At 41.0% G+C, this 12,486-nt stretch overlaps 1 protein-coding gene across 2 annotated transcripts in view; it reads right to left on the bottom strand.

Annotated features, from left to right (window-relative positions):
* Positions 1 to 561: 561 nt before the first annotated feature.
* PACRG (parkin coregulated) overlaps positions 562 to 12,486 on the bottom strand; it is a 223,735-nt gene continuing 211,810 nt past the window's right edge. For both annotated transcript variants that reach the window (XM_028723846.2, XM_028723844.2), the window contains one exon: positions 562 to 885. In XM_028723846.2, the coding sequence (XP_028579679.1) occupies positions 725 to 885 (161 nt within the window). In that variant the 3' untranslated portion in view covers positions 562 to 724. The remainder of the gene's footprint in view (positions 886 to 12,486) is intronic.

The raw sequence follows: 12,486 nt of genomic DNA on the forward strand, positions 1-12,486 counted from the left end.
TCGCAGAGACAGAAACCTCTTGAAAACCCCAACTGCCCTTTTAGACAAATAATGGTGCAACATTTCACTACTATCACATTTTGTTTTAAGGCCCCCTAACCCCACCTTGCCGTGTTTTCTTATTTTAATTAAATACTGTAGAAGTAGGAGCCTATATTCTGTGCTGAAACATCTGGAAGCTTCGATGGCACGTGTGCACAAATCATTAATTAAGTTTATGAAGGCACTTTCTAATGGGCTACACAAAAATCCCTCCTGTAATTGGTATAGATGCTCAAAAGTTTTATTGTGAGTCAGAGACCATTATTCTGACCAGCTGCTAGAGAGTCACTGCTGAACCGCTGTTTCTCCTATTAAGCAGTCAGCATAAACTCTCCTCGTTACAGTCTCTGACATCGCCCCCAGGGCAAGAGGACACAGAAGAGCAATTGCCAAAATGCGTACGAAAATTATAGTTTTATTGTCCATACAACTGAAGGTTCGACTCTGGCTCCTGCTCCACTCTGCTTTTGTGATAAAGAAGCAATTCACAGGACAAATAAGCACAGTACACTATTGTAATCAAAGAAACAGGCACTATTTATGTATTGGAAAGACTGGTTCACAATAGTACCACACAGTCTAAAGGTCCAGAAGCTGCTGTTTTAGTAGATGCAGGGAAAGAATGAGGAACAGAACATTTGACAGAGCTGGAGAATGTAAAAAGCTTCACTCCTTCTGTTTGTTAGTTTAACAGGCATGATTGGTAAGTTGGAACCATGTATTTAATGTTTATGTAGGCATCTTCACCACCATAGCGCTCAAAGGCTTCCAGTGTCTCTTGAATCAAGTCTCCGATATTTTCACGCTTCTGCTGACTGTAGTCAATGCCATCTCCCGAATTAACTGATTGATTAAAAAAAGAAAGAATATATTAGGCTAAATGGTCTTGTGGAGATATCACAGCGCAACCTTTGCTCTAGAAAATCATTATAAGCAGTGTAAACTAATGGTAAATTCATCTTCATCTGAAAATATAGGAGGTGCCCAACAACAACAACAACAACAACAACAACAACAACAACAACAACAACAACACCCTGGTTCTGCTGCACACAAGTTTGTCAGAAAGCCTTCCATGCAGACTTCATCTTATCAGCCATACGTACCAGCAGGAGACCATGTTCTGCCAAAGTAGCTTCTCTCTGCACAGTAGACTGCAGATGCACTGGCATAGCACATGTGCCATTGGAAATTAGAGCCATCTCTATGTGCCCTAAGGCTGCAGATTTTTGCTGCAGCAATAACATAAGGGCAGAATCATGAAATCTTAGGGATCTATTTACAGAAAGAACCCGAGCCTATTATTAACCTGAGCCAGTTATTTCATCTGTCCACTGCTGGTTTCTATCTTTGGGGGGACACTGCAGCTGGTGTGGTCCTACGTGTCTATACCTATGAAAGGGGAAGCCAATGTTCCGCTTTGCCGATGTTGCTGGACTCCAACTACAATCAGTCCAGCCAGCCTGGTCAATGGTCAAGGATTATGGGAACTGTAGTTCAACAAATCTGGAGGGCACAGTGTGGGCTACCTCTGCTCTATGAAGTCCCTGTTAGGATGATGAGCTGAGGTAGGCCAAGCTCAGGAGCCAAGAGAGAATGGATGTAATACTCTCTCAATTAGGTAATCACAAAAGATCAGGTACCTGGTTTTAATGTCTAGTTTGGCCAATCAGGAGGCTGCCTTATTAACTAAGGCGCTTGTGTTGGGTCTACCTATTTCCTACCAGCCTGAAGAGGACTTGAAGGCCTGATCCCACACAACTCTGGATAGCTCACCAGGCAGTCTTTGCCTCTCTTTCTGAAGCTGCATTCTAACTTGACGCTTCTGAGAAAAGGGAAAAGGGCTGAACACATTACAGATTATTCCAAGGGGCCAGTCCCTGCCAAACACCAGATCCATTTGCTTATTGAGACTGGAAGAAAGGGAGCTGTGGTTTGTTGCAGAACAGTCATTTTGAAGAAAACCACACAACACAAGCAATGTTGGGGTTCTGGGAAAAAATGTGTTAAATTAAGTCAGCACCAATAGGGCAAATTATTTGAGTCCTTATATGGAATAACAGTCTTTTCCATTTACTCTGCTGCGAGGCAGCTTGGGAAGTAACTGGTAACACGTATCTGAAGTCAGATAGTATATCCGTTCTTGCAAGAAAGAAAGTCTAGATGCCTGTGGAAATATGGAACAAATGTAAAACTTGGATACATAATCCTTCGCCCAGGACTTTGATGAGACTTGCGCTCTGATTCTAAACATATTTATTTAGAAGTAGGCCTCACTGACTTCACTGGAATTGCTTCCAAATTATTTTCCAAGCCCTTACTTCAGTGTAATCTCAATGGAAAATAATGTGACTACTCTGGAGTAAAAGGTTAATATATCATGGCCATATAAGGGAACATCCTACAACCCCCTTCAGCATGAATATATTCAGAATCATACCAAAGATAATTTGGCAGTAAGTACTGGATGATTTAGAGGTTTGGCAATAAGACAGAGTTTTTTAGTCCCGTATATCTCTGGCTCTAACCCAGCCTGGATATATAGTGACTGAAAACAGTGATTGCCTGAAGGTTATTTGGTGGCTCATGTGACATTGGTTGGGCTCACTTTTGTTAATAGCAGACAGGTGTCCTCACCATAAAACTCAACGTCCCTCCTAACACTATTTATCCATTCTGTTGACAGTGTCAGAGAAGCCAGAAGAATCATGTAGGAAGCCAAATAATCTTCTCCTTGCTTGACATTCTCTTCGGAGCCAAGAAGCAGTGAGGGTGCAAGGACAGTTTTCTTTCAGTCGTGTCTCTTGAAACATTAGTCCATTAGATCTGATCTATGAGGCTTCACTTCAGGGACAGATGCTGCTTTGCACATTTAAAGCATAGGACTTCCCCTAAAAGAATCCTTGGAATTGTGGTTTCCCCCTCACAGAGCTATAGATTCCAAGCACCCTTAACAAACTACAGCTACTATGATTTTGGGGGGAAGTCATGTGCTTTAAATGTGCATTGAATGTGCTTTAAATGTATGGTGTGAAATTGCCCTAGGTCAGGAGTGAGAATCAGGCTAATGAATTCTCTTACTGTACTCAGAAATTAAGCAGGAGATTCCATGTCTATTTGAGCACAGGATCTTCTCAATTTATTACTTTCTTCCTTTGCTTGCAAAGGAACAAAGCAGCATTTTAACAGTTCTTCCCTCCAGCGGCAGCTGATTAGTAGGTTGATTCTGAAGTGGGTCTCTTGAGTTACATGCCCAAAATAAAACACATGCTTCTCTGCAAGGAGCTGAGCCACAATGACACATAGTGTGAGATTTTGCTATATTACATCAACAATGGTTATTTCAATGCACTTTATTGGAGGCCTAGACCAATGGTTGCTTTGTTCCCTCCCAAACACATGTCCCAAGCATGATGTCAGCAACCTCTGATTCCCTGGATGTTACTGCTTTTCAGCACTCCAAACCCATCCAACACTTTCTGACATTACAATAAATCACATGAGGAGCAAATCTCATGGAATTATCCATTCCAATGTCAATGAAATAGGTTCTTATAAACCTCATGAGAGAACATAAGGAATTGAACATTTTCACATTAAGAAGACACAACAATGTTATATCAAAACTGGGTCAGTGAGCACAGGCAAAAGGAATGAACTAGAAAACCAGTCCGGAAGATAAACAGCTCACAGTTAAAAGGTGTAAACATAACATATAGATTATATGCAACTCCCAGGTCTAATGTGACAAATTCATGATAGTGAGAGCATGACCAGATGCCATTTGAAATAAGCATTTATATGGGCTTTCACAAACAATTTATGTCAACACCTTATTAGTGATTTTCCAATCCATTCCTTGGCTTTATCTGTGCCAGTGCAAGTCATGAGTTGCATCTTCATACCTAAATGGGGTCACCAGTGCAATGTAGAATTATGATGATATTCCCCCAAAGTTGATGGGCATTGCCATTCAATTGGTGTGTGCACTGCATCTTGTGACTGATTATGCAGGGTGGAGGTACCTGCCCCCCATATTTTATTCAAGTTGGCACCCCTGGCATTTGATGATGATCGCAGAGTCCGGGATGGTTTAAATGTCACCCTTCCTTGAAGAGAAACTCTGGCAACTATTATTTATTATTTGAACTTTCACAAGGAAAATTGCTGGTCTTAATTCTTGAAAGGAAAGCAGTAAAATACTGGTATATTCTCTGTTTCCTTCACATTATTAGTTCTTTTTTAAAAAAAGTTGAACATGGAACCCTCTCAGGTGCCACAAAACTCAAGCTCATGTTAGGCACTGGATCTCTGCACCACTGGAGCTGTGGAACAGAGGAAGGAAGGACAAAGAGTTCCACATTAGGGCAGTCCCACAACAGTGAAATCAGGTGCCACTGAAGGGTCAGTCTGGTGCCGCTGGCTAATTTTGGCCTTCGTGTCATCCATGGTTCTCACTGGCCCTTAGGCTTGACCACTGCATTCACCCTTAAACATGTGTCTGCCTTAAAAAATGGTTCTGTTTGCTCTTTCAAAACATTTACCACTCTAAAATAGCAAAGACACAAAGCTAGAGATTTGGGTTAGCTCTGGGTAAGATAAACATACTTTGCAACTGTGCTGATGGTGAGACATGGTGATAGCTTGATCTGATGCAGACAAAAATCAGTAAGGATGCCAGGCTAGCAAAATAATTCTACAAGAGATGACGGCTCGGAGGACCGAGTAAAAAAATACTCCAAAAGGGTCAGGCATAAGAGAATGAGCTATAAAGGATGGCACAAAGTGATGCACAGACTATCATTACTGACAATGCATGCCACATGCAGAGCTCGTATCCTCAAGACAGCCATTGTTCCTTCTAATTTCATGACACAGTTTATAAGTGATGCTACTGAAAGGCTATTTCAGCAAAGAAGACTCCCGCTATGCTCCACAATAGTTGCCCTACACAGCTACAGGAATTAGCAAATCTTTCAGGCAAAGATGGGGATGATTACCCATCAGGACAACATCCACCCCTGCATTTGCCAGCATTAGACAGATGAGTCATACTGATTTCCGCAGCACACCTAAGGCTAAGTATCTAGTCATAATAATAATTAGAATGAGTACATGGAGGGGTGGGGGAACCCTCGCCACTGGTGCGCAGCAGTCTCAGCCTGCCCTTCTCTAGCGTAATGTTATTTTCGTGTTATTTATTGTATAGCGAACATGTGGGCAACCACAGAAAAAGCTGTACGTAAGATGCCAGAACCTGGATTGGATTCAAGCTGTTTATTGAAGCTTCCCTTAGTGGCAGAGAATTAATCAACATGAAGGAAATTTCAGAGAGCACATCTGTCATGCCACACTCCCCAAGTGAAATGTCTTGCAGACGCAGCATGCAGGAAAGGGCTCTTGTCCTAGGAAGCAGCAGTGTTATTATTACTGTGCATAGGGAAAGATTTTGCTCAATGCTGGGCAGAACTGCTGATCTAGAGAACTGGAATTAGAAATGGTAGGAGCTAGAATTACAAGTAATTCCCAGATTAGGGCATCAGGCTTCTGTCTGTTATTATCCACATAAAGGTACTTATTATATTAAAAGGTGAGTTTGCGTTTTTATATCCCTTAAGAGCTCTTGCAGATGATGGTACCAGAGGTGAGGCAATTCTTCCATTGTGATTGTGGACAGCCAGTATGATGCAGTGGTTAGAGATCTGGATGCAGGCCAGGAGACCCACACAGCCATGAAGTTCACTGGGTGATTTTTAAATATATTTATTTATTTTAGGCAATTCTATCTTTGGGCCATGAAAGCTCCCTAAGGTCCTTAGGCCAGTCATTGTGTCTCAGCCTATCATACATCAAAGGGCTGTTGTGGGAAAATAATGGGATAAACCCCAGGTATGATCACTCAAATCCTTTGAAGAAATGTAAGATAGTGTGAACACACACAAAAAGCAGTACTTCTTCACATAGCACATAAGTAAACTATGGAATCTGCTTCCTCAGGAGGCAGTGATAACAACCAACTTGGATGACTTTAAAAAAAGGATTAGACAAATTAATGGAAGAGAGCTATGTTCTACCTCTGCTGTTAAATACAGAGAATTAAAAATGGGGAGAGTGCTGCTGTGCTCAGTCCCTACGCCTTCTCCTGGCAACTTCTGCAGGCAAGCTGGTGCCAAACATATTTCTCTGCTTTCCTTTGGACCACAAGAAGTGAGGCCAAGAAGTGGGTCTTGTTGTCTGGGCAACCCAGGACCTCTATGCACACTGCCCCGATTTGCACCCCAGGGAGGTCACTTTGGTGCTTCACTGCCGGAGGCACACCTCATTGTCTCTCAAGACAGATGGATGTCAACAACTACTTGCTGGCTTCCCATGGGCATCTGGTTGGCCACTGTGAGAACAGGATGCTAGGCTAGATTGGTCATTGACCTGATCCAGCAGATTGTTCTTATGTAAACCAGGTCAAATGCTTGTGATATTGCCTGATGTAGAAGGAGGACCCATTACCTGTCAGGCTAATAATGGAGGATTTTAAAATGCTTCAAAATTTTCAGATTTTTGTCTGGGCATTTTTCTAAGAATGAATATTATTATTTTTAAGTGTTCATAAATACAACAAAACCTTGATTTTTGTAATATAGATCACCTATTATTGTAGAGATCAGAAATGGAATGTATCTGAAAAGTCTGGAAGGGCTATAAAGGCTCAGCCCACCAGTTCCATCACTATCCAACTACAATCCAATAAACATACATGACAGTATGAAGGCTATGGTTACCAAATCCTCCTCTTTTTCTATGGTTCCTATGCAAATACTACCCTGCTCTCAGTGCCACAAACCCTGCTCCTACATTCTCCTTTCTGGGCAATGAGAAGGAGCACTGAACAGCTACCAGGCATGTCAGTCTTCCCTTTGCCGTCTCCAATAATAGGTTGGGGGGAGGGAGAGGAGTTTTTGTTTCACATAGCCCCTGGATGAAAAGTTCCTCCATCTTAGGAATGTTCCTATCTCAAGAGGAAAGTGACCACCTCTTTTCTTCATCTTCTGGGGCAGAGTCATTTCTATTGCTAGAGACTCCATGGATCCTGCATTACACACATCTTCCCAGTCTTTCTTCAGACCATAGTAGAAGAAATGCATGCATGGCACTTGGCTGAGTTAGAGGAAACAATCTGCAGGAGTAAATGAGATCTATTCATAGCTATGGAAGTTCTTGATGGTTATAAAATGTACTACAGACTTTTCTGTGGCTTATTAGCTTCCACTTCTAAGCAGAGGCAGCCGTCTCTATTCAAGATGTTTTAATCTTTTGTATGTGTTCAAACACCTCTATTCAAATCAATGATATATACGTGCCCTTGAAAAGACCTTTCCTCAAGGTCTCATACTTCATGGAAGACATAAATTGAAACTGGAATGGCTGTGTAACCAGAAAGGTAGAAAAAGTAACTTCCCAAGATTTTAATAGTTCAAATCTGCCCGGGGTCTTTTTGAAAAGAAAGAGATTCAAAGAGACTACTGAAGATCCTTTGAAGCAGGTGCTAGAGTTCCAGCTTAAATCCTTTTGTCAAAGACCATTCAACCATTTCAATGGAGAAGGCACAAAAATGTGTTCTGTATTGGTCTTGCTCCTCAGAGGCTGTATTGATCGTGGTCATTATTATCAACACTGAACAATTCTGTTCAAGGCATGTCATGAAACATGTAATTAAAACAAACAGAGATGCACACAAAGCACAGAGAAAGATCAATTCCTCAACTTCATGCATCAAATCAGGACAAATCAAGGCAATCTTTCGTGCAAAGATAACTGCTATCATCAGATGCCTCACAGCTTATGCCAGCTAGATTCTCTCTCTCCTCAACTACCTACTGGCCATGAGTACTGTTGCCGTCTGTGGCTTGGATCCTAAGGTAAGGAGCTCTTACCTTAAGCAAGTTTACAGAAATGAAGTTCCCTGTGTCCTACTGCACTTCCCAAAATTTAATAGCAGCTGAACAAGTAATGTTTTTGTGGATGTGTGGGAAGCCTTGTGCTACAGTTTTCAAGCTTCCACTCAAATTAGCATGCTGCATAAATATATTCAATGAACAAAAAACCTTTCAGTTTAATGTGTTGTGTTAGGGGCTTTCCACATTCACTCAAGCTCCAAAATGCCTGGAAATTACACTCCAAGCTCTACAGCCCCTTCCTCAAAGCTTTCCCCCCCTTTTATTCCAAAGGTGATAGATATCATGATATGAGATCAGGATTTCAATGAAAGTTTAGGGAGAGAAGCACCTTCTACTTATATCAAGTATGTTTAGTTGTTCATATACCTAATTTCTGAAAAGGCAAGACTGGTCAATGATACAAGCTAACACTGCCATTTAATGGAAAGCTATTCTCAACTCCAGTTCCTTACATTTGGTTTATATTTAGCACAGTCTGAATATTTCCAATGCAGTTTAATAACCAATAAAGTCCAAAACTTGAATCTTTCCTGTACTATAGACTTAAAAAGAACTTTGCCAAAATCTTCACCCTGCCAGGGAAATCGGTGATCTTCCCATTTAGATGCTGAAAACACAAATACAAAACTGACTCATAATGTCAGAAGGCAATTCTTCCCTTATCAAACTTGTATTTTCTCTGTAGAAACTAGGAAAACTAAGATTGAAGACATGATCAGCATTGTTTAAACCGATCCATTGTTTATGCTGATCAGTTTAAATTGGTCAAAGAATCAGTGATACAGAGTGCAAAGGTCAGCCCTAAATGCACAGTATGTCATGTATTTATCATCTAAAGGAGACGGATACATTTCTGCACATGCAACCTCCATTCAAACAATTTACATGAAATTCTTGAGTCAGACCAGGACACTAGGGGTTCAAGAAATAGGTTGTATGTGTTGGTACAGATACATTAAATATATACCGTAAATATACAATAATTAACTTTGCTTAGGCACACTTTTTCTCATTCTTTTTCAAAGTCACCTAAGCTAACAGACATCGTCACACTTTGTTGTGTGTGGAGAAGTGCTTTTAAAATTGTTTTTACTGTGAGAGTTGGAAGTCTTTATCCACAGTCTCTGAACTGTGCATACCTTTTAGAGATGCCAGTGAAGTTCTGAGCCCAGGAAATAACTGAAGGGGCTCATTAAAGCCCAACTCAAAGGACATGAGCTTTATGACCCCCCAAATTCTTTGATTCACATTAAAAGTGGAGCAAGAGAAGAGTTGCCAGCTTCTCAGGTTCTTAACCCTCATTAATGCAATGGAGGAATTTGCTCCATTACATTCAATAGGCTAAAACCAAAAAGCTGCAAGGGCAAAATTCAGGAGGAGTGGGAGGAAGGAAATCCATATACAATGCCCTTGCCCTTAGGGTATTTATGGAGTGTGGAACATGTATGGAATCGACTCTTCTAGGACGGAGAGACAGCAGAAAAAAAGAAGTTTGCCAAAATGGTCCATGAAGCTGCTTTATACCGTCTACCCAGTATTGCCTAGATCAACTGAGAGAGGCTCTCTGAGGTCTTTCCCATTACTTGATCCTTTTAATTGGAGATGTCAGGGACTGAACCCATGATATTCTGCATGCGAGCCACACCCTGTACCACTGAGCTACCCCCAACTGTGAGGTCACTCTTTCTTTAACCAGACTTATAAGCAGGATGGGGGAAGGGGGACCAGCAACTTGGTAAGGAATTACAAAGAATTCTTGGTAAATAGTTGCAATGCCTTATGGTGTTTTTGGTTAACAATGTGAGTGCACTAGAAATAGTTTTTAACTATTTGTAAATGGCTGCTGTTTAAACAAAAATCTTGAAAAGGAGCCAGGACAGCAGCTGTTATCATAGCTTTCCATTTCCAGGAAACATTAGCAACATCACATGCAATCCATTCTAAGCCCAGAAGTCCACCCCCCTTTTTTCTTAATTGAGATACTAAAATGAAAACAAAGCCACATATTTTTGTTAATGACACATGACATATGCAAACACGTCTGTCCCAAGAAGAGACCAGTTGGGAGGGACAAGGTCTTCCTAAAATGATTGTCATTTAGAGTATTTGCCCTTCTCCAGCAATCTCAGCCAAACAACATGCTCAGCAGGAGACAGAATCATGAAGCAAAAATCTCAGTGGCCTTGGTGCAGCCTTTGTACTGTTGCAAAACAATGAAGTAAGGCACAAATCCCACTTAAAGGACCAAAGGGATCACGTTTTGTCCCTGTATGTTATCTGTTGGAATTCATACAAAAGAAGAAAAACCTCATATACAAAAGCTACACAATTTATTTATATGGACAAAGACTGAATGGATTTAATTGCCCATGGTTTGAAATGCCTTTGTTGCATATTATGTCTGATACTATGTTCATTTGTAAATGGAGCTGAATTAATTTGTAATTAAAAGCACACAGTACAAAAACAACACAAAACAAGCATTATTCATTTGATAATGTAAAATGAAGCAACAAAGCATAAGGTCCATTTAGGGCAATTGGTTTCAAAGGAAACCAGAATTGTGCAGAAACATTATAATCATTTTTTTAAAATGCAAGTGCTCTCCCTTGGGATTCCATAAATTGGTTCTTATAAATTGGTTAACCCAATGGCAGGTGAAATGCTGTAGTGCTGCTCCCTCTCACAGAGCAACAGAAGACGCCTCAGGCCACATGCCAGGAGACTATAGTGCAGTACCTCCTCATATCAATGTTACCCCAGATTCCAGAGTGCCATTGACACTCAAGTAACATAAGAACCTGCTTTAAGATGAATGGTGCCTCTTCTCTGTAGACTTTATTGTTCCTGTGCTACATGGAATGCTGATGGAAAGAGTCCTTCAGTTTGGGCTCTGTTGTAGGATGCTGGCAGCTGATCAAGTGAGGAGAAGAAGGTGCAAACACGTAAAGTTGTGGGAGCAGGTGATCTGGAAGCATTGATAGCTAAGTCATGCTAGGTGAGTCCAGAAGAAACTAGATGGGTGTTTCTGGAGCTATGTTAGAGCCAGGGAAGTCAATAATGCCCCTTATGCATTTGTTTAGCAGCCTCTGAGTGGCTCACCACAAGGAACGGCTCTGCATAGATAGGAGTCATCTAGTTAAGAGTCCTAGCTGAACTTAAGATGATTTAGCAAGAACTAGTGTGCAACCTCCATGCCCTCACCCACAACGGAAACAGCAAAGGAGCCAGTACATACACTACTAAAGCAATTGGACTAGCAGATGGGTGCCTTGTAAAATTGAAGATATCTTCAGAAAACAGGCAAGATCAGTAATTTGTTTGTTTAAAAGGGGAATGAAGGTCCCATTAGCAGGGCTCCTCTGATTCCAGCCTATACACATAATTTTGATCTACTTCTCTCTCTCTCTCTCTCTCTCTCTCTCTCTCTCTCTCTCTCTCTCTGTGTGTGTGTGTGTGTGTGTATTACACACAGTTATTAAGAATTGCTACTATTTCCAATTTATCATTATTTTCAAATCACTCAGGGAGGGTAGGAGAGACATGAACCTAAGAAGCTTCCTTGGGAGCTTAAGGGCATCAACTTTCTGAAAGATATGGCTGCACAGAATTTGAGACCTTTTTTTTTTTTTTTTTTTTGCCAAAGCACAGGACCAGAATTGAACACTTCTACTTAAGAAGGTTAAAGAACTGGCAGCAGTAGAAATTTACCCCGCTGATTTATCTTCAAAGCAGGTATAGTCCAGACAGCTGCAATATGAGTTTCCTTATAAATCCACAGCATAACCTTAATTCTGACCTCTGTGGGTGGGCAAAAAGGATTGGCATTTAATTCCTTACACCGTTTTCCCTTTATATTTTGTTATGGGCTTCTGCTTTTGCTTTTCAACAAAACCAGTGCATGTAATATGTCAGAAGTAGGCAGCCTTCACTAGTCTGGTTTATTTTGGGAGCAAAGCGAGAGTCATGATAAAGGGATGATGACTCAAATTTGCTGCTTTTCTTTTCTTTTTTGGGAAGACATTGATTTTCCTTCTAAAAAGCTTCCATTCCAAATTGCCTTTCTTTTTCAAATATAAACTCTGTGTATGCACACTTTACCTCCGAGTATATGACAACACAGTGCTTGTTTACAATGGTGGGTGTCAATTAGCAGGCTGCTCATAAATTACTGAGGAAACTCTTGTCTGTTGTCTATGCCAGTCCGCAACCCCTGAACCTTTGAAGCACCATGAGTGGAAGGGATGCAACCCAAGTTCAAGCCCTTGTACTTCTCTATCCTGCATATCCCAGAGCAAGCTCCAGGCAAATCCTGTCCAATTAAGCTTAGTGGAATTTATATCCATGTGAGGGTGAGCTATGCTTTAGCTGTAATTTCTGTATATAAATATCCAAATATATATGGGGGTGGGATTGAATTTTCTACATTTCCCCACAACATTAAATTAATGTTTAAATATATGCTTAGACCAGGGATGGGGAAACCTGCAGT

The sequence above is a fragment of the Podarcis muralis genome, chromosome 3 (genome assembly GCF_964188315.1).
Source record: "Podarcis muralis chromosome 3, rPodMur119.hap1.1, whole genome shotgun sequence".
Lineage (NCBI taxonomy): Eukaryota > Metazoa > Chordata > Lepidosauria > Squamata > Lacertidae > Podarcis > Podarcis muralis.